This window comes from Phasianus colchicus, chromosome 1 (genome assembly GCF_987193195.1).
Source record: "Phasianus colchicus chromosome 1, bPhaCol1.hap1.1, whole genome shotgun sequence".
Taxonomy (NCBI): domain Eukaryota; kingdom Metazoa; phylum Chordata; class Aves; order Galliformes; family Phasianidae; genus Phasianus; species Phasianus colchicus.
Genome location: NC_143436.1, coordinates 138,908,838 through 138,931,598, shown reverse-complemented (window position 1 = coordinate 138,931,598; position 22,761 = coordinate 138,908,838). Strand labels below are relative to the sequence as shown.

General features: G+C 42.8%; 2 protein-coding genes across 2 annotated transcripts; both read left to right on the top strand.

Moving 5' to 3' along the window:
- The first annotated feature begins 887 nt into the window (after window positions 1-887).
- F10 (coagulation factor X) lies at window positions 888-12,723 on the top strand. The gene is made up of 8 exons (XM_031613774.2): window positions 888-1,110; window positions 3,166-3,326; window positions 4,775-4,799; window positions 7,413-7,526; window positions 7,990-8,130; window positions 8,939-9,192; window positions 10,454-10,571; window positions 11,370-12,723. The coding sequence occupies exons 1-8, from the start codon at window positions 1,041-1,043 to the stop codon at window positions 11,912-11,914; spliced, it is 1,428 nt and encodes a 475-aa protein (XP_031469634.2). The 5' UTR covers window positions 888-1,040; the 3' UTR covers window positions 11,915-12,723.
- A 2,894-nt stretch (window positions 12,724-15,617) lies between these two features.
- On the top strand, window positions 15,618-22,579 carry LOC116242792 (coagulation factor X-like). The gene is made up of 5 exons (XM_031613775.2): window positions 15,618-15,776; window positions 17,784-17,915; window positions 18,875-19,038; window positions 20,049-20,166; window positions 21,367-22,579. The coding sequence occupies exons 1-5, from the start codon at window positions 15,701-15,703 to the stop codon at window positions 21,912-21,914; spliced, it is 1,038 nt and encodes a 345-aa protein (XP_031469635.2). The 5' UTR covers window positions 15,618-15,700; the 3' UTR covers window positions 21,915-22,579.
- Window positions 22,580-22,761: the final 182 nt, after the last annotated feature.

The following is a 22,761-nucleotide window of genomic DNA, read 5'->3' as shown; positions in this document are numbered from 1 at the left end:
TCTAGTCCTATTGCTGTTACTTGGGAGTAGGGGCCAACCCCTCCCTCACTTCAACCTTCCTTCAGGTAGTTTCAGAGAGCAATAAGGTCTTCCCTGAGCCTCCTCTTCTTCAGACTGAACAACCCCAGTTCTCTCAGCTGCTCCCCAGAAAACTTGTGCTCCAGACTCTTCACAGCTTCACTGCCCTTCTCTGAACATGTTCCACGGCCTCAATGTCTTTCTTGTAGTGAGAGGCCCAAAACTCAAGGTGAGACCTCACAGGGTACAGAGAAACAATCGCTTCCCTGCTCCTGCTGGCAACACTAATTCTGGTACAAGCCAGGATGCTACTGATCTTCTTGACCACCTTGGCAAACTGCTGGCTCATGTTTATCCAGCTGTCAACCAACACCTCTAAGTCCTTTTCCTCCACACAGCTTTCCAGCCACTCTGTCCCAAGCCTGTAGCAATACCTGAGGTTGCTGTAACCCAAGTGCAGCACTGGGTCTTGTTAAAGCTCATACAACCGATGGGAGGCACACTGTGACAGCAAGGAGACCTCACTGGGCACAGCACTGGGAAACCCCCAAAAAACAAGGAGACAGAGGCCATTTTTGGGGACCATCTCCATGGGTGAGGGATCGCTGTGCCACCACAGGCCATGGGGCCACAGGGTGGCAAAGCCAATGGAGCCAGCATTGAGCAGCATTGTGTGAAGCACGGACTGCGGCGGCGGCAGGGAGTGGGGCTGCCATGGGGCACCCCTCAGCATCACGCCAAGCCCCACACCTGCCAGCACCATGTTGGGTGAGGTCAGCCTCGGCCAGCACTTGCTCAATAAGCTGACGATTCGTTCCCAACCTCTTCCTTTAAAAAGAAAAAAAAAAAAAGAGAGGAGACTCATAATCGGGCCACCCCCCGGCTGAGAAATCCCACAGAGGCTTTCCCCCTTCCAGGGCGCTTCCGCTATTTCTGGGCAGGGTGAAGCAACGCCGCCGCAGTCCCTGCCCGCCCGGTGAAGGCTCCGTCCCGTCCCGTCGCGGTGCCCATCCCGCGCCACTATGGCCGGCCGTCTGCTGCTCCTGCTGCTCTGCGCGGCTCTGCCGGACGAGCTCCGGGCTGAAGGAGGCGGTAAGGAGCGGCTCTGGGGGGCGTCCGGGCCGACGTGGGGGTACCTTCCTCACAGCTTTTTGGGAGCTGCTGTTGAAGCGCCCGCGTTGAGAAGTGCCTCCCGCACGCGGGCGGTGCGTGAGGAGCGGGGGCTGCGACCTCCGGGAGCGGGCAGACCGGGCTGTCACCCCCAAGAAGGGGCAACCTGAGTCCTGCTGGAGGGCAAAGCAGCGCCTCGGGGCGGGGAGCGGCAGGGGGCAACTGGGGTGCTGCAAGATGGCCGCTGGGATGTAGCCCCTGGGGGTCTTTCCTGTAGGACGGGGCTGTCGTCGCTGGGAGCACGGCTGCCTTCCGAGCGCGGCGAGCTCTCGTTCTTGGGCTCTGCCGGCTGCCCCTGGCCGCGGGCTGGAGCTTAGGGGTGAGCGCGTCCTGCCTCTGTTTGTGCTGCGAGGGTCAACATCAAAGATCAGAGCAGAAAGCCACACCGGGTGGCATTTCTAAAGGCTTTGACTCTTCCTTCAGTGAGTCAGCCTGCTTAGGTTTTACAGTAAGGTCCTTCCACAGCCAGCTCCTGGAGTGTCCTACTTGAGCTGCCCAACACCCAGCGCTCCTTCGTGTTTTCGAAGAAGGCAGGATGGCAGGAAGCTCGAGTCTGAGAACTCTTATCAGCTAGTTCAAGTTTATGAAAACATCCTCACACAGCAGTGATGTGGAGGCAAAGGAGTACAGTGACCCCACCGGCTGCATCCTTTCACTGTCCTGCACTGCAGAGAGGGACTTAAGGACTAATGAGGCAGTGGGTGAATGAACTGACTGTTGCTGAACTAGAAGTTACAAGCATTGCTGTAACCCTCCTACACATAGACTTCTCAGAGCGAGTGGAACACCACAGTACACATAGGCTCTGTGCTGCTGCTCAGCAAAATTTGGCTCCGTTATCAAAAAGTATGAGTACTGATCAGATAATTCACATATTGCTGCATTGAGCTGTGTGAGGTCACTGAGCCCATCGGCTTTCAAGTCCCATCTGCAGCACTGCCTTCCACACTGTGATTGGAAAGTACTTTTTCGTCTGTAGGTTTTGGAATCCACAAGCTTTCCTAAAACATACTTTTTACAAGGTAATTGGCAATCTACTTACTACAGTGTTGCTTCTGTCGTTCCCGTCAGTTAGTATGAGCACAAGTTACTGCAGAGTATCACGATGGCTCGTGCAGCCAAGTGGCTGAGCTGAGTTTAACGCCTCTGATCCTTCCATTAAATCATCAGCTACCTGCATCTTGAACTTCAAGGCAGCAGATCTTGTGCTCTGTGACATCGAGCTTTTAAAAAACAAAACGACTCAGCAGCTTGAACTCAAGCTGTACTTTCTTTAGGTGCTGAAGGTGACATTCATTTGCATCTGCTATTTATTAAATCCTTGAATACAGCTGCCTTGGCTGTATTTGCAACTTAGAAGTAAGACAGTAACACTATGAAAGACAGTTGTTAAGTGGGAAGAAAGACCCAAGGGCAGTACACTGGGGTTTGGGGTAGTGCAGGGCAGAAGATCTCACATGTGCTGTTTCTTTTCTGAAAGTGGGACTATAAAACAGCTGTTCCCATCTGCCAATAGAACCCCATGCTGGCAAATTACTGCATCTTCTGTTTGTGTGGTCTTTGTTTTCTGGACTATATGTCTCCAGAGCAGCCAGTGGTGTTGCCTGGTTGCCAGCTTTAAAACCAAATCAGGGACTGCAGCCTTCCCTACCATCACTGTGGCAGGGCAAGTCATTCTGTTCGAAGCTGGAGTCTAGAGCAGGAGCAGCAGAAATATAAACAGCAACCTGCACATTTTATTCTCAATGCTAACAACAGAGAACAGAATTTTGCATGCCTATGGCTTGTCTTGGAGTTACTGATCTCCCAGAGATCCTGAGATCCCATCTGCTTGAGGGCTGACATTACAAGTGATGTTGTCTATGGGTAGTGTGGTGAGAATGTCTGATTTGTTTTTCTTTCTTCATTTGTTTCTGATGACTTGTTACCACCACCAAATGTTACCCTGTAGTTGTTCCATTTTTCTCTATTGTCTAGTGTTCATCAAGAAAGAAAGTGCCGACAAGTTCTTGGAAAGAACAAAACGTGCCAACACTTTTTTAGAAGAAATGAAGCAAGGCAATATTGAAAGAGAATGCAATGAGGAGCGCTGCTCAAAAGAAGAGGCAAGAGAAGCCTTTGAAGACGATGAGAAAACTGTAAGGATGAACTAATATGAAACATAGGCCTACATATTTCATGTTTACAAAATAGTATTCATGTATTATAAGCCAAGACTTACTAGTGTTATTGTTGATCACTTACCACAAAGAATAAATGGTGATTTTGATTATGGCTAGAATTGCTAAGGCATACATGTACAAAAACAGACATGATTTATCTCTTGCAAGGTCACCCCACGTTAAAGACTCCATTCTTTTACCTGTTCTGATCTGCTTAATTGCCATCATGAGGTATTCGACCTTTAAATAATTTGGTACTCCCTATGTTAGAGCTATTTTCTCTTGTGGTGTAGCTGAGCAGCATGACTATATTCAAGAGTTCTTAGATGGAGAGCCCATGGAAGGTTGAGATGGCAAATACTGACGTGGAACTTCGCGTGAATATTTTTCCATATTTATCCCAAGAAGTTTTACAGGGCTTATATCATTTTGTGGCTTCTTTCCCACATTTGAGTTGATAGAACATGTACTGAGGACAGTTCTTTATGTTAAATTGCCCACATGGAATGAAGTCTGTGTGTGTGACTTTTGTGTCACCTTCCCTACCTGGCGGGTGCTTAACTTTAGCTAGAAGTACAGTCAGTGCCCAAGCTAAAGGGGGACCTACAAAGATGGGGAAAGTGTGGGAACAAGGGTCAGTAGTAATAGATGAAAATGTAAGTGACTTGGTGGTGGCGGGAAACTGGGAACATTGGCTGTATGTGGAACAGCCCTGAAACTGGAATCAAGGCCAGATTCATTTAACTGTAGTATTATTTGCTGGGCAAAATGTTTTTAGAGTGGCCCTGAGGTGAACTGGGTGGGGAGTCATGGGTGCATCGCCAGGGCACTTCAAAGCGTAAGGGTTGAACCATAGCAGAACCAGCACAGCCTGTTCTACCTGGTGACCAGAGCTAGCTGGAAGGGACCGTCTTGGACAGACAGCGTACCCAGGGTCCTCTGTGAGAGGGACAGAAGAACACAAGTCAGACAAAATATTTTTAAACCTCAGGATTTCTGAGGTCCTGCTCCATGGGGGTACAGGGGAAGGAAGCTGAAAATTTGACATTGCAGGAGGGTAAGGAAGTTCAATCAAAACCAAGGGCAAGAGACAGTTATGCAAGAAATGAAGAGCCTTATGCTGAGTGAGTGATATTAAGAAATATCTACGGAGGTTTAGGTATTTTTGAAAAGTGTGTGAGACCTGTTTCTCTTGAGCTGGGCAGTATAGATGATTTTAACCAGATGGTTTAAATTAATTAAACGACAATATCAGACTGCAAGCCACTATTTGCCTGTAAATTAATTTTTTGTTTGAGCAATTGTTAGCTGCAGGTATCCTCTGTATGAAAGCTCTGATATTTTTCTGAAGAACTGAATTCAGTAATTCTCATTTAACTCTTTTTGTTTTCTTTTGTTTTCCTTTGCTCCAAACCAACCCGTAGGAGGAATTCTGGAATATCTATGTAGGTAAGAAAGATTCTGCATTTGTTTAGAAAATTAAGCTTCCTTTTCGCAAGGTTAAAAGGGTGCATCTCTTACATAACCACTTCCTGCTGCCTTGTTTATTCTTTTCACTGTTTCCCCTGAAAGAGGAATCTGATTGATTTACAGCTTTGCAGTTTCTCGAACCCAGTCACTTTATTTGACAGCGAGATTCAGCAGCCTCCTGTTCCTGGGATGATCTTTGTCATCTCAAAAAAGAATACTGGCCCTTTGCAGACCAAGGGTAGTGAGAAGCAGAAGCTGGGCATTTGGCTCTGCCCAGTCATCCTGTAGAGGTTCAGCCCGAGATGGAGGAGTCCAAATTGCAAAGAGTCGTACTTGGGGGTGGCACTTCATTGCTTCAGGCGATGCAACATATCAGTCTGTACTGCACAGTCACTTATCACTTGCATGCCACTGTCCATGCCACAGTGTTGCCGATTCCTGTAAGACAGAGATTTGATGGGAATTGTTTTCTACAGAGCTGTTTTGCATTCAAGGATGACATACCAGCGGGTTAGCAGATACTGCCAGTCAGTCTTTTCTGGTTTTGTTTTTCTGAAGGTTTGGCTTGTACTTATTAGGGTTCTGTTGTTCACAATAAGCTCACAGGGACATATTTTTAATGTATTATTGATTGGTAACATGTTCTCCTGAAGAATGCGTCTAGCTTTCGTGTCAGGAAGAGTACCTCAAAAATGTTAACCAGAGATTGCTCAGCTTTGTCTTCTGAGTCTGAAGAATATTGAAGACAGTTTTCACAAAGAAGATGCAGGCTTTCACAATCCTCTAAGGGAGGGAAGAATTCTTCATCCTACAGGGTGAAATTGCCAACAAAGCCTGCATCAGCGCTGCAGTGAACAGAAGTGGAAATTTTCAAACCATTTTCTCATGAGAATACAGGCAGTGGAACATCAGTGCCAGGGCTCACAACGGAAATGCCAATTTCATACATCCTAAACCACAGTCCACGCATGCTTTATTGGTGTTTAGAAGTTCTGAAAACCACAGCTGCCCTCAGCCAAGTTTGAACAATTCATTCTCATTTCTTTTTTTAGTAGGGGATTCTGCAATGTTTTTGTGCAATATTGATATAAAAGTCAATTCCCCAGCAGCAACTGCAGTACAGGGAAAATTAAGAAACTATGGTTTCTATCAGTAGGATGCTGCTTAGCTGAGTTCACTACAGAATGGAGCCCTCCAGTACAGCAGAGGAGGCAGAAACCAGGAGCTATGCTGCAGGCCTCCAGTGTGCCTTTGTTTTAATAAATGGTGATCTTGCCTTTCTACCATGGAGGATAAACATCAGTCTTCAACACGTCTGTGGTAGATCACGTGGATGCAGCATTTGGAATGCTGGTGTTTGAGGCCACATTCAGGTGCAGAAGGGATGGAGAGTTGTGGGGCAGTGCACAAAGCCCCACAAGTGTTCTCTGTGGCAGATGTAACTTCAGCAGAGGAGTTCACGGCCAGGGGCATCATGCAGATGGCACGCTGGATCCTTAGCATGAGCAGTATCCTGCATCTTCTCTTTTCTGTGGGCACTGCTGTTATTTCAGCTGCTCCAAATGGGGTGGAATAGGTGGTAACATTCAGAAATATGTGTGCTTCTGGGGCAATGAATTAGCAAGCATCAGTTCTCCAGATATCCTCCTTTTCTTAACATTCAGAAGGGCCTGGCAGGTTAATGTGATACAGGAATGCATTTGTTACTGCAGGTTGCTGTGTGAGAGAGACCATGGTAGCAAGCATCAGTGCAAGAGTGAGATGCCTTCCAGGGGTAGGAGAAGGGGCTGCTATGTGTCACATGCTTCCAAATGCAGCACAGCCTGATTTCCCTTCTTGTGACTGTATTATTTGTGAGCTACATGTGGCTGGGGTCAAGTCAGGCAGTTGTTCTCATGTCATGGAAAGGAAGAGAGACTTAAAACTGTGTTTCAGATACGAAGATCCCAGCTTAAATACAGGGAGAATGAGGTAAAAGCTAATTCTTTTACACTGATGCTTGTACCTCAGTGGATACAATCGGACATTTTTGGTATCACTAGCAGCACAAAACAGGAATTTGTCCCACAAACATGGATTTAGAAGAGCTTTTACAGTGTTTTGTTTTGTTTATCTCCTGATTCATATGCTGGTTGCTTTAAAAGAGCAACACTGTGGGCAAAATACATGCACGTGGGACGAGATGACCTTTAAATAACTAATAGTTGAGTTATTATTATGTGGAAATGGCAGGGAAATGCTTTAGACAGTAGTTGCAACATGGAAATGTCCAGTCTGCTTTTACAGTCTTCACCGTAAATAATGTACACTTTGACAAGCAAGTATTAATTTGTCTTCTTAGGAAAAAAGCTGTAACTACACACTGTCAAACAGTAGCCACCAAAAACAGATTGCAAAACTGAAGCTATATATATATGAATCACACTTATTTGGAATGATTGCAGTTGCTCTTGCTCTGCCTGGAATGTGGCCACTCACAAGACAAATTGTGTCTTAAAAAGAATGATTGCTTGTCAAAACTAACCCTCCTTCAGAGTTCATTGAAAATTTATTTTCTCTAACAACAATTTGGTTTTTGGTTTGTTTTTGTAGATGGTGACCAGTGCAGCTCAAATCCTTGTCACTATGGTGGACATTGTAAAGATGGACTTGGTTCCTACACCTGCTCCTGTTTGGATGGTTATCAAGGAAAGAACTGTGAATTTGGTAGGTTTCTCTTTCAGAGAATTGTGGCAGTTGCTGAAGCATAGAGACTTAACAATCCCTTAGCAAGCATTATTTTTCACTTGGAAAAATGCATGGAATAGATGGCTGTCAACAATGAGATGGAAGTGTGTCAGAAACAGAAAGCCCTCTGTCTCAGCATCTGGATAGTGATAGTGAGTGCTCCAACACTACGCTTGCTCCAAAGAAAGCACTTTTAATTATCACAGTCTCTCTTTACGTGAGCTTAAATCCCCAAAGCATGACAATAGATCTAAGAACCACAAGATTGTTACTACTGATATCAAAGAGCCTGGATTCCAAGCTCAGAAGAACAGCCTTGATCAGCTCACAGCATGAAGAACCAAAGAAGGCAGATCTCAGAAGACAGTGCAGAGACTTTTAAGCCTTGCAAGGAATCATCTTTTTTTCTTCTAAATCTGTCTGTCTATCTTCTGTCTTTCAGTCATACCAAAGTACTGCAAAATAAACAATGGTGACTGTGAGCAGTTCTGCAGCATCAAAAAAAGTTTGCAGAAGGATGTTATGTGTTCCTGTACAAGCGGGTATGAGCTGGCAGAAGATGGCAAGCAGTGTGTTTCAAAAGGTACGAAGCCACATGGTAAACTAATGCTGGTGGGGCTTGTTTCACAGATAAAGGATATGTTTTGAACCATATTCTACGTGGCATAGGTTTAAGACTGAGGCCAACTGGTTTGTATTTTCAAAGCCTTCCATGAGGCGATGTGATAACTTCTCAGAATAAAGCTGAGGCACCCTTTGCAGGGTGCCTTTCACAGAACTACCTGAGGAAATAAAGTGCTTTTGACAGGAGAAATTTGTAGTTGTAGTTGTAGAGAAAACTGTAGTTGTATCTTACATTCTGTATAAAATAGCAACTTGCAAAAACTTTTTTTGATTTCAGTTAGTGAAATTAAATAGTAACAGCTGACATTAAATAATTAAGATTGATGCTATTTTAAGTACATTTTCATTGCATTCCAACAAATCAGGGGAGGGAGGGGAAAGTGAGTCAACTGTATGATTCTGACATTGTTTTTTATATCCTTTACAACCTGAGCCATCTCTCTTACACAGTACACTGAGTTTTCTAATTAAGATGATTGTAGTAAGAGCTACAAGAAGCATATGGCAACGTAAACAATTGAAGATAACTTTAAATACTTAGAAAACACTGTGCAGAGACTGAACTTATGAACAAGTTTCAGGACATGCAAATGTCTTTCATCTGCCAAAACAACTGCTCTTTCTCCTTTGTTGCATCTGCCAGGGTTTTGTTAGTCTTGAAAACAGCTGCATTAAGTGATTTACTGTGAGACGGTGTTGTCAAAAGTCTCCTCTTCCATGCATGTTTCAGTCCTTCTTCTCTAATTGTAGCATTTTTGTCTTTACAGTAAAGTACCCGTGTGGAAAAGTTCTTGTGAAAAGAATTAAAAGGTCTATCGTTTTACCCACTAATAGTAGTACCAATGCAACTAGTGATCAAGAGGTCCCCTCCGTGAATAAAACAAGTCTGGAGGAGGACTTTGCTACTACCACAGAAAGCCCAACTCCCCCTCCTCGCAAAGGATTGAGTATCACAGATCCAAATGTCGATACCAGGATAGTCGGTGGGGATGAGTGTAAACTTGGTGAATGCCCATGGCAGGTAAATCTGATGCACGCGATTTTGATGGAAACTGCCTAATTGTTCATTTAATCAATTTGTGTTCTGCTGTGTCCTCTTTGTAGTTAGAACTGGCTGAGTTACATGAACTCAGGCACTTGTGTGTGCTCTTCTGCAAACTGCAAAATGAAAGGTTTTGTGACATTTTAGATAGTGCTGCTTTTTACCTGTTACCAGAGAGGGCTTTTGAGATGTGCTGGTTCAACAGTGTTGTCTTTACAGATTGTGCTCCAGTTCTGTGCATAAGCTGTGCTGTTCTGGCAGAGTTGACCTGTTTCTGCTGTTCTTTGTCATCTTTCTCTGCCTTTCTTTGCTCAACCTTTCTAAGGAATGATGACTTACCTTCTCTGTTTCTCTGAGCGAGATGTATCATGGAGTCCTTTTCCATATTGATTTGTTCATTCATTGGGACCATAAGCATAATAGTCCAATTCTGTATAGGAATAGTGTTATGTAGGTCTGACACAGGTAAGAGGAGGTTCCCACAGTAATGTGGGCACAGAGCTTAAACACTTTTAACAGGTTGCTGATCTAATGGCCTGGCCAGCACTACCTAAGCTTAACTGAATCAACCTCTAGTTGCAAAAGTAAATATCATACAGTAAATTTGTGCATGTTTTGTAGAGACTGCAGATCCAGAGCCACTGCTTATCAGGGAATTATGCTTGCTTCTTCTTAGCATGGCTTGAGTACTCTAAGTGTACAACCACATTCTCAGTGCCTTTGTCTTGTGGCTTTCCATCCCTGTTCTCCAAGATAGCGGTCCCTTTAGGTACTATACTTGACAGCCTGTGAGGAAGCATGCATTTGCTTTCATAACTAACTTTTCCTCTTGAGCTCAGACCAGCCAAAATCTGCCCTGTCTTCAGGACACTAGGAGGGTTGAACAGGAATAGACCTTGGGCAGAAATTCTATGGGATACTAAGTCAACGGCCTTGCTCCTTGCTCAAGCAAGCCAGCCAGCATCTTGTTCCTAGCAGGTGTCACTAAAAGGAGGCGCTATGAAGTCAGAAAGCTGAACCTCTGTATCACAGGAAAACAACTGAGACTCTAACAGTACCTGCTGATCTGTAGCATATGCACATGTGTATGCAGCACTAGGGACAATCTGTGGAGCTCTGCATACAAGTTACTGTAAAATGCACATATGCAGTGTGCAGAGAAAACAATCACCTGTTTCTAGCTCATTGAGATTAAGCTGCTCTTTTAAATTATGCACTTACCATTTCTTTTCTCTCATAGGCTGTGCTGATAAATGAGAACGAGGAAGAGTTTTGTGGCGGAACTATACTGAATGAAGATTTCATCCTTACTGCTGCTCATTGCATAAACCAATCCAAGGAGATCAAAGTTGTTGTTGGTAAGTCTCTGTGTATTTTTTTCTTTCTGATGTGTGAGGATGTGTTGCAGACTGATTCTCTGTGCTGTAATACCCATGTTAGATGTAATCATATCAACTGTTTTGTTATTGGTTTTGTGTTCTGGTGGTGTTATGCTATCTACTGTTTCCTATTGCAGAATTCCTGCTTTGTAATTACTGGGGCAGCTGAAGTAGAAGGTGATAATGGTGATAATTTCTTCTTTGCCAGGTAGCTGGAAGGGTTTAAGAACAAGTGGTCTAGAAGTGCTGGTGAGCACTGTGCTTGTCAGATTAATGCTTCTACAGAAAGCTCATATTTTTTTTCCTGCAGATCTGAAAAACACACGAACTTTTTTCTACAGGAACACTGAGGAAGGCTGTGACACATATACTAGAGGAAGAAGAAACTCTCATCTCACATTAGCTCACTGCTCCACTAATGAGAAATGATACCGGATCAACACAACTTTATATTTGCACTCTTTTAGTTTTGATCCAGAGTAGATGCTCCTCCCCAGTATAGGCCAGACTCAAGCTGCTGTAAAACATCCACCAAATTTGCATTAGTTTAGCTGAATGAATTTATGCTGATTTACATAAACTAGTACAGAAATCTTCATAAACCTTGGAGCTGAAACTGCATACAAGTGGGGCTAATAAAAATTGCAGTTTACTTGTACAGTATGAAGTCTTAGTCAAAGCAGTGGCAATGGGAATACTACCGTCCTCCTTTATCGAGGCTGTCCTTATTTTCTGTCATCTTATCCTATTAATGATCCTTTTAATTATCTTGTACAGGTGAAGTGGACAGAGAAAAGGAAGAACATTCTGAAACGACTCATACTGCAGAAAAAATATTTGTTCACTCTAAGTACATCGCTGAGACTTATGATAATGACATAGCCCTCATAAAGCTGAAGGAACTGATACAGTTTTCTGAGTATGTTGTCCCAGCATGCCTCCCACAAGCAGACTTTGCTAATGAAGTGCTGATGAACCAAAAGTCTGGGATGGTTAGTGGCTTTGGGCGTGAATTTGAAGCTGGACGGCTTTCCAAAAGACTGAAAGTGCTTGAAGTCCCCTATGTTGATAGGAGCACTTGCAAGCAGTCCACTAACTTTGCAATAACAGAAAACATGTTCTGTGCTGGTTATGAAACAGAGCAAAAGGATGCTTGTCAAGGAGACAGCGGAGGCCCCCATGTAACCAGATATAAGGATACTTACTTTGTTACTGGAATTGTTAGCTGGGGAGAAGGATGTGCAAGGAAGGGCAAATACGGTATATATACCAAACTGTCCAGATTCTTACGTTGGGTAAGGACAGTCATGAGACAAAAGTAGTAGTGGTGTAGCTCTCAACCCTTCCATTAGGAAGCAAGGTGCAGTTTATCTAATGGAAATGTTTTGTATTTTTTAGCCATATCTGCTAAACCTGTTTTGAAAGCTGGTTTCTTGAAGTTATGGTGCTGCTTCTCTTTCTTCTTTCTTTTATTTTCTTGACTTTAAGCATGTATATGTGGTCTGCTGGTATTGTTTTGAGTTTGTACAGTAAGGGGCTTTCACCAAACAAAATGCCTGCTCATTGGTGTCTTCTGATTGCTTGACTAGTTATTTTCATACTGTCATTTTGGTTCCCATCTGTTTGCCCAAGAGACTCCACCAGAGACTCCTGGAGATAACATGATGGAAGTGGGAAGGCCAGGACTTCAGTCAGTCCTCCTACTGCAGCCCACTGGGTCAGTAGGGAGTTTGTTTCCACTAGAGCTTTTTAGCTTCTACCTATGGATGTCTTTAGAAGATGAAGGGAGAAGGGAAGCTTCCTTGGACAAAGCTGAGACACAAGTATATATTCAGTATGTTGCTAAATAACCACGTCCCACAAAACTTCCAACTTAGGTCACAGCAGCTAAATAAAGTGTTGTGTTGCTTTATATGGTTGTACTTCACTCTAGTTTAATTTGAACACTTATTTTCTGCTTCTTCAAAAAAAAAATAACATGTATGTTCACTGTTTCCTGTATCATATTCAGGACTGTGCATGGCTGAGGATCAGAGAGGTCCTTCTGTGTGTAGCTGTTCCAGGTGCTACTGTAAGATGTATTATTAGTGTACATCAGCATTTGAAATAAAACATTATTTCTTTTTTGTTCTTTTTTTTTATTCCCTCTGGTCATTTTGTACATATATGAAGACAGAGTCTTATTTGGAAGTGAAGAAGGACTGCATGTCTCCAAACAAACACGTGACACATTTCCCTTGCCTTATGATTAGCAGTGGCTCAATACTCAGTTTATGTACGTGGAGTGCTGTTCCTGCATGCATTCTTCTTCAGACCTTCTCAGCTGCAGTTCTAGTCACAGAAATAATGGAATAATTTGCAGTAGACGGGATGGGTGAAAGCTGTCTGGTCCAACCCCATGCTTAAAGCAAGGCTAACATCAAAGAGAAATCAGTTTGTGTAGGGTCTGGTCAAGTTTTGAAAACTTTTAAGGCAAAGCTGCTACCCTTCTGGGCAACAAGTTGCTGTGTTTTAGCACACTCACAGCTAAAAATTAGTCATATCCACCTAGAATTTTCCTTGTTGAAAGATCTAAATGCAACCCTCCCTGGCTTAACAAACCCAGTTTCCTCAAGCTTTTTATTATGCAATATTGAGTCTAATTTCCTACTGATCCTGATGGATTTTCCAAGGGTCCTCTGATCTGTCATGCTCCTGTGCTGTCTGAGGTATACTAAACTTTGCCAGACACCTGCCACTTATCTCTTAGGGTTTGAGTGGATACTGGCTAGTTTTGTACAGCAGGTGCTGTGAGGAAGGCAGGTTAAAAAAGTAGAAAGACAGCTCTGCTCAGCACCAAGGTATTGCTGCAGTCAGCAGAAAATGCAGACATGAAGAACTGCGGGTCATTTACCCCAGATAGATGATCTCCACCTGTATAAAATCACAGCAGGGTTATTTAAATGTTTGTTCAGCAATGTTAGTTCCATGAATTTTTCTGTTCACTGTACCTTCTAACCCTTTGTCCCACGTTCACTCCACACACCATCAGGGTGAAACATCCCTTTTCAGAGGGAAGTGCTCAGGCACACGTGCTACCTAAATCCCATACAAGTACTTGTGCTAAGGGCATTGTTCTGCATCAGCAAAGCCTGAAGTGACTCTTGGTCTGGACTATGTATGTAAAGTGTTGGGATGGCTGAGGAGAGGACCTCCCTCTGGTAAAGGTGGCTGATGCTGGGAAGAGAGGAAGCGTCGTTATTCTGTAGTGTACAAGAGACTGTCCTTGGGCTTTGCAATCAGAGTTTATCTTTTACCAAGCTTTAACTGTGTATGGTGCCTACATGCACAGGGTTCTCATATTCCTTTCTTATTCTGTAAATGCTGTCTCTGTAGCAGCACTGAAAAGACATGAGTGAAATGTCTGCTTGCATCCTTCCCTTGCTGATGGTGTTTCACTTGGTTTCCTATCAAGACTCATAACCAATTCTAGGGCCAGCAAGAGAAGACAGAATAAAAGCATGCTAGTTTACATACATGAATTATTTTGGGGCAGTTTCACCTAGCAAAATTGAAACAGATCCTGACTGTCAGGCAAGAGGTAGAGCACATAGCAGCAGTGCAAAGTGGTGGATTTTAAAATGCCAGAACTCCTCATGGCAAACAGTCACTACTGATTTAGGCAAGAACTAAATGGTAAATGGTGGAAATGGAAGCTCAAAACTACCCTCAGTTGCTCAGGCTTTCTCAGCCTGCAAGGAAAAGGCAGTGCTGAGTAGAAATGGTAGAAAGGAAGGATGGCAAGCAGAGTGCAATCACACTGAAGCTTTAGAGAGGAATAATATGATGAATTTGGAATGGAGGTTGTTTGGAACAGGAGTTGCCTAGTCTGGAGAAGAGGAGGCTGAGGGGAGACTTCCTTGCTCTCTACAACAACCTGAATAGAGGTTGCAGTAAAGAGGGTGTCAGTCTCTTTTTCTCAAGTGACAGGATGTGGGGAAATGGCCTCAAATTGCCCAAGAGGAGGTTTAAGTTGAACGTCAGGAAGAATTTCTTCACAGAAATGGTGGTCAGACATTGGAATGTGCAGCCCAGGGAGGTTGTGGAGTTCCCGTCCCTGGAGGCATTTAAGAGATATGTAGACCTTAGGGATATGGTTTAGTGGTGGGACTTGGTACTGTCAGGTCAATTGGGCTTGGTCTTAAGGGTCTTTTCCAACGTAAGTGATTCAATGAATCTATTCTATGAATAAGAAGCTAGGGCATTTCTCAGGCCTAGTCTAAGATAAAGTATCTGGGCGAGAGCCTCTTGAACATGAGGTGCTGGATCTCATGAGAAAAATGAGACCTCTTTAGACTTAAAATAGGGAAGGTCTGAGCAGAAACACAGCAACAGCTTCCATGTGTGGGGAAAAAAAAACCAACATCATCCTGCTGTCGAGAAGCAGAAACTAATCAGATATTCATGTCTGTGGTGAAGGTAAAAAGAATCCAGCCCATTTGCAGTGAGGAAGGTTCAAAGAGGTCTCATGGAAATCCTCCTATCTCTGTGGCTGGAAAAGCCTCTAATAGGTTTTGTCTGGGTGAAGTCTCAAATGTTGGAGTTCCTTAAGAAATGAGAAAGAATGCAGCACAATGGGGCTGCTGGAAGGAATGAAGGTGGGCAAGAAGTCCTTCTTTGTGATATCCTCCAGCATGGCAGGGAAACACACTGGACACTGCTGTGTCCAGATGGAACTCATTTTCAGCTGAAGAATTATCCAGACTGGTCAGAGCCTCAGAACACAAGGCTCTGTTATCAGCTATCCCCATGGAGTGGCATTAGCCAGAAAAAAATATATATAATTCCAAAATAAGGTGGAAATTGATGCATTTGTGAAAGTACTGTCCAGCCTGGTGCCTTTGTGGAACTTTGCTGTCACGGGGCACCTACAAGCTGCCGGGGTGGCACTGCTGTGACATAGTGGCTTTTGCTGCTTTAACATTGTCCTTTGGTGACTCTGAGCCCACGCTTTGCCCCTAGCAGTTTTGTTTTCTCCTAGTTAACGACCTTTGCTCTGCAGTGCTTCTTATTTAGCAGCTGCCCCAGAGCCCTGCAGGAAAACCAGAGACACCAAGTGAGCTCACAGGATGGCAGTGATGGGTCACCATCGGGCAGTGTGGCTTCTTCCCGTTGTCCTCCTTTTCCTTCAGACGCTGCAAACAGGTGTAGTCTTCACTTTAACTTGGCTTTGTGCTGCTTTGCCTCAGCCACACAGGTAACTATTTGCCATCATTCACACTGTGTGGAGCAGAGTGCCAGCAGGGAAATCTGTTAGCTTTGCTTTTTTACCCATGTTGCTCTCATTTGTCTGCTACACTTATACAGTATATTACAGTATGTTCTTGGCTGAGTCTTTGGGGGAATACCATTTTGGTGTGAAGGGGCTGTGTCTGTGTTAAGGACAGGGTTAATATGTCAATATGCAGTGCTTTCAGACTGACAGCACAAAGGATGTGCTGTTCTTATGTCCTCAAGGGATGTGAGAATTCAATGATCCTTATTATCGATGTCGATTTGTAAGCTACTGACAAATTGAACCCATGGTGTTTAATAGTGCAGAGAAGAACCAGGACTCCACGTTGTAAAATGACAGAGCTTATTATGAAGGCAGAAAAGAAAAGGAACAAGAGAATAAAATCAATGTATCTTTGAAAGAGAGAAAATATGTGGATATGTCTATTAAAATAAAAGCTTATTTACATGTCCCACTATCCCAAGGTCAAAAAAGGAAAAGAAGATTAATTAAAATAATGAGCTGCTCCAAGACTTGACCTCCAAAAGGAAGCATAGAAAAAATAAATTAGTTCAAATCACTGATCAGAGGATAAGCATAAAAGAATTGCAAACATTCTGGCATAAAAACAGAAGAGCTAAGGCCTAAATAAAATAAGATAAACATGAAAATCAAGCGCTGATCTAAGAATACAGGTATAGAAAGTGAAAACAATGAGAATGCTTCCCCATTGGTGAAGATAATCTTTCTTCCTTAAGGTATCAGATTATATATGTTCAGCAAGAAGAAAAGAAACTGCTGAGTTGCAGCTGTCAGAAACAAATCACATCACACCAATCTCATTTCCCCCAGGGACAGGATAACAGGCTGCAAAAGATGCCATGCATCCACATCATTTTATATAATACTCTCACCATAGCAAGTAGAGAAGCATGATCTGGATGAAACTGCAGAGAGGCTGGTGAACATCAGGCTGTGAGACTGTGCTAGTCAGTGTTTCACTGTCAAAGGAAAGCTGATAGGGAGTGCAGGGCTCCACACAGGTGAGCCTTAGGACAGCTGCTATTCAGTATCTTCCCCAGTGACGTGAAGGGCAGGAGAGAGTGTTTACTCTTGATATTTACAGCTGGTTCCAGAATGAAAGACTATCATAAATCAACATGAGAGTTCAAGACCATCTCATAAGAATAACAGTACAGTAGTCCAACATAAATAGGGGGTAATTCAGGAAGAGCAAAACAAAATTTCTCCCTTAGCCCCACAATGCAACATCAAGGGAGTCTCTGAAATATGTAACAAAACAAGGAAGGAACTGAAGTAGCCTCTGTTTCTGTAGACAAAAAGTGAAAACAGAATCAATGGAATCATGCCACACTGTGGGAAACTCTGTATGGATATTGTTGTTATACATTTAGTTGTTATAAGGCTATCTAAGAGTGGGTTAGCTGCATGGGTGAGCTATGGAATCCTACAAACCTGTAGGAAGGGTTAGACCACCTCTCTTAGGACTGGTTTACCTCTCCTTGCTCTCACACTGTTACTGCAGGGAAGATTTTTCCCATTAAGCCTGTGAGCTTGTAGTGCTGGGGACTTATAGTCAAGTTGTTGCTAATTTCTTATTCTCCCTCTGTTCCTCTGACTGTAGATTTTTTCAGCTTGTGCTCTCAAAGAGCTGCAAGTTACAGTTGGGGAAAAAATGAGCATTTTTAAGAAACCCGTAAGCTGTTAACCAGACCACTATCATTTCACATCTTATGTTGGAACTATAGTTGGGGAACTATTCCAACATATACTTGTGATTACTGGAGGCCTTTGGCAGGAACTGCAGAAAACTGAGGGTTTTGAATAATGCTTGCAAGCAAGATTTTACAGCTGCTTGTGCTTTTATGAAATCAGCGTGAATATGGAACCTGTCTCTAAGCTTGCCTCCTTTGCAGTCACACCAAGTACATGCAAGGCCAACAATGGGAACTGCACACAGTTCTGCAAAGAGGAAGATGAAGGGGTGGTATGTTCCTGTGTTTCTGGCTATGCTCTGGATGATGACAACAAAACCTGCGTTCCTGTAGGTATGAAACCACAGTTAAAGTTCATTCTGTTGGACACATATCACATCTTCACTGTGTTTAGGAAGGGCTGATGTATTGCAGTGCTGTTGCAGTGTGAGGAATAATACTCACTGTTGGCATCTGGCTTGCTTGATTTGTTATCAATGAAAAGTTCTTTAGAAAAAGGTGATAATGCAACCAATATCAAACTGTACAACTGTGAGTGATGTGCAGTGGCCAAAATAGTGCAAATGGGTACGTTCTCAGACCTGACTGCAAAACCCATCTTCCAACAGGTACATGACAATAGCAATACCAATAATGGAAGATGTTTAACTTCTAAATACTTTGGAACTGCTAAACCCATGAGCAGGTTTTAGAACTGGAATTTTTATTTCATTTTTCAACCAGCCTGGTCTGTTTCCCTTTTGCATTTGTGAAGTTTTCGTAAGTATCGTGAAAATTCTTGCAGAGCTACCCCTGATAAGGATACCTGAGTATCCAACTGCAATCAAAGCAATTGTATCAGCTGTTGTCAAAGAGTTTTTCTTGAACTCTTAAGTTAATTTTCATTCACTTTCACAAAGATTTGACACCCTGAAAGCAATGTTTCCTTGCAAACCATTTTCCTCCACAGTATATACACATCTACAAATCTAAAGACTGCCTTTGACTGCAAAACCCACGTTCCAGCAAGTTTTAGACACTTCTTGCAGTGAAGAACAGCAAGAGGTACAGAGGTGCACTGAAAGTTGGATTTACTTTGTTGACCATGCAGCTGTTACACTGAGGGCTCTGCCAGACCAGCAAGAAAGGCAGTACTGAGCTAACGTGAAGGCTGGTAACAGCAGCTGGGCCTTCACAGCTGGTTTGCGTTGGGTTATAGATGGGTCAGCCTTGCTGTCAATAAGGGACAGGTGCACCAAATTCTCAGTCAGATGCAGACATCAAGTGTTAGTGTCTCAGTTTTGTCTTTGCAGTTAAGTTCCCATGTGGTAAATTTAAGAGAAATCATGGAGTGGATCAAAAAAATGTTACAAGTACAGAAGATCATCTTAAAAATGAGGAAACCACTGAGGCTCCAAGTAACTCCTCTGAGGTAGTAGAAGAGGCTGGCAGTATACCCAGCATATGTCCATGGCAGGTAAGGTGCCTTACTCTCAAGAGGTTTAATGCCTCAGGTACTTGCCAGGTCTGGAAATCATTTACACTTCACCATACCCCTCATCTTTGCTTGCCATGGGGATGTAGCTCAGCTTGAGGCAGGACTTGCAGCTCCTCCAAGCAGGGCAGATCTAATAGGTCAGAATAGACCCTGTCTACTAGCTGCATAGAAGACAAACAGGGGCAATAGCTCACCACTTTGCCAAAGCAACAGGTTCAACCTGCCACACTGCTCACACGTAGCATGGTGACTAGTAGGACAAATAGGTCTCACCGTGGCAATTAACTGGCAGGACGTTTGGAAACAGGGAAGTTATGGGCTCATGGCTGTGCTTGCAACCATGCTGAGAGTGTTGGCGGCAGGGAAGGAGGGTGAAGGTGCAGACTTGAATGACAGTGGGGAGGAGAATCTGTGCTCTGAAACAAGCTGGTGTCAACATTTGATTGTTCCTCCCTCCTGAATGACTAGTTTTTGCATAGGTCTAGTACCATGAATGAAGATATGACTGTTTTCAAATTCAAGAACGTGCTAAGAGGAAGAGGCTAGGAGAGAAGGAGGGTGGCAGACATTGAGCATAGAACTGGACTTTTCCCTAGAACCCCTTCCCAGCCACACAGCTATTCAGATTGCGACACAGCAGTGTCGAAAGAATGGATGGACTTCTTGTTTTGACCATCACTGAAGTCAAACAAAAAAAACAGAGAGGAATAATGCTGTTAGAATATTAACCAAATTTGTTTAGAAAATAATAATAACTGGGTATGCAAACTCAACTCTGAGCCAGGAAAAATGTCCTTTTTGTCAAGTTTCCCTCTGTGTTGGCTTACACTGCTTGAGTGTAACTCTCACTACATCCGAATTGAGGATGCTGCTGACAGAAAATACACAAGAAAATTTCTTCTTTAAGAAAAGTACTTGAATCTAAACTAGCTGTTGAGGATTTCCCTGCACAAACATTTTTGCACTTATGCTTTTTCCTCTCTTGGCAGGCTGTTCTAGTACAGAAGCATGGTGAATGGATTTGTGGGGGAACAATTCTGAATGAGTATTTTATACTTACTGCAGCTCAGTGTGTTAACAATTCTATGGGATTACGGGTTCTTGTTGGTGAGTTGTTGTCATTTTGACCTTTACTATAAAAATAAGTGCTACCAAAAAACTGTCTTTTAGTGTCTGTGCAAGACACTGAGCTATCACAGATATATCTCACTGCTTCATCTTGTCTATTGGCTAGCAATGAGCTACATGTTCAGCCTGGTTGAATGGACAGTTTCTTTAAGCCTTGCTTGGCCCAGCATAGCTTGTCTGTAATAGGAACTGGGAAAATATGTGGGCAAGTGACACTGAGCTGATTTCACAGAATCACAGAGTTGCAGGGGTTGGAAGGGACCTCTGGAGACCATTGAGCCCAAACCCCCTGCTAAAGCAGATTCCCTTCTATAGGCCGCACAGGTAGGCATCCAGATGGGTCTTAAATATCTCCAGAGGAGACTCTGCAACCAATCTGGGCAGCTTGTTCCAGTGTTCTGTCACTCTCACTGTAAAGAAGTTCTTCCATGTTTAGTTTTGGATTCAGTTAATTGGTCTAAAATTACACCTTCATGCAATTCCCTGTGCTGGCCAAACCTTGAAGACTTCCATACGTCGCATTCAGATGGTAACAACAAATGTTTTGACAGCATGTCTGAGACTGTTGCGTACTGGAAACCTTACCTTCATTATTTATTACTGTAATTTATGAAGGGGGGAAAAAAAGGTAGCTTCTCACAAGTTCTAGGCACTGAAAACAGTATTCTGAGTCACAAAATTTCCACTTGTTCTACAATAGTAATTCAAAACCTGTATAGGCATTAATGGCTGTCAATTTAATTCCTAAAGAGTCTTCATACAAGTTGAGAAGATTAAATATAAAAACGTTCTCATTTTTCGAGCAGAATGTTAAAGACAATGAATGTTTCCAGTTTAAGTCTGTTTGACTGTGTTGCTCTACAAAGAACAGGGGCAAGGTCCTACTCTTCAATGCTGAGGTTTTGTTTGTATGAGGAGTAGCACTGTAGTAGCCAGAACTTCATGTGAACGTTGTCATTGAGATTGCCATTCCAATAGCAGAGTTTTGTTTTTAAATGTGCTTGGTATCAAAATTGATATAAAATGCTACAGAATCAAGATACAGACCAGCTCTACTTTGTTTGTACAGTACAAATGTCTATTCCAACTACAAGATACTTTAGTCCCATCTTTTACTGAGGTGCTGTTTGGGCTTGCTGTTATAATCTTGTTAACAACTGTTTTAATAATCTGACACAGGGATGGTGGACAGAGAAAAGGAAGAACCAAGTTCTGCATTGCACACAGTGGAAAAAATAATTTCAAATCCTGAGTTTAATTTTCAAACCCATGATAGTGACATAGCCCTCATCAAATTAAAAGAACCTATCACGTTTTCTGAGGATGTTGTCCCAGCATGCCTTCCAGAAGAAGACTTTGCTAATGATGTTCTGATGAAGCAAACATTTGGAATTGTCAGTGGCTTTGGGAATTCATATGAACACACGCGGCCAGCCAGAAGAATGAAAGTTCTTCAAATCCCTTATGTGGATAAGAAAACTTGCAAGCAAGCTATTCGTTATTTAGTCACAAGAAACATGTTCTGTGCAGGTTATAATAAAGATGGACAAGATGTCTGCCAAGGAGATGGAGGAGGCCCCCATGTAACAGAATACAATGGCACTTATTTTGTTACTGGTATCATCAGCTGGGGAGAAGGGTGTGGGAGACAAGGAAAATATGGAATATACACCAAAGTATCAAATTTCCTGCCATGGGTAAGAAGTGTTTTGACACAAAACTCTTAATGGCTTGGTGTTTAATCAACCCAACTGTCTTAGCCATCAGATCTGATCCCCAAATAATATTTTCCTCTTTGTAAAATGTTTGCTGTAATTCTGATAACACTGTTAAGATGCCAGCTGTTTCTTCATGAGCTCATGCCTGGTTTTCAGAAGGTGTATTTTGACTTTCTGGTTTGGGACAATAATGGCACATCTTCAAATACAATGATTTAGGAGTTCCTTTCGCTTATGCTGTGGTTGATTGAACTTGTCTAGGAGACTTTGGCTGTACAAGTAAGCCTATTTGTCCAGCCTGCTAAACCTCCCATTCAAAGGCTACAACTAACTCAACTTTCCTGTGGCAGTACTTGCTTTATAGAAATCAACCTAGACCAGAATAATATTGATGTAGGACATATTTCTAAAGACTTTAAGACTCTGGAAAAACTCAGGAAAAAAGTGGAAACCAACTGTGTATCCACACTTGAGCCTAAAGAACTGGCCATGTCACTGACACCAGTACCTTGTTATATTAACTGATTTGGCAAAGCTTGCTTATAATTACCAACATCACTGGTGTTGTTCTAATAATCTGTTGTCCTTCTGAGATAATTCTTTCACCATAATTACTGAAGTCATGATTTTGTCTATAATAAAGTGAACGTATTACATACTCCACAAATGACAATATTGTTATAAGTCATCATTTATGTAAGGTGTTATTTAAATTCTTAACAACCAAAGAGATTTTAAATCTGTGAGGGTAAATTTTCTTCCAGGAATAGGAAAAGTCTGACTCTAAAACCAGCTGAGCCACACATACTCTGTCTGCTTTACTTTAATTCTGAGAGAAACAAAGATCTGCTATTCA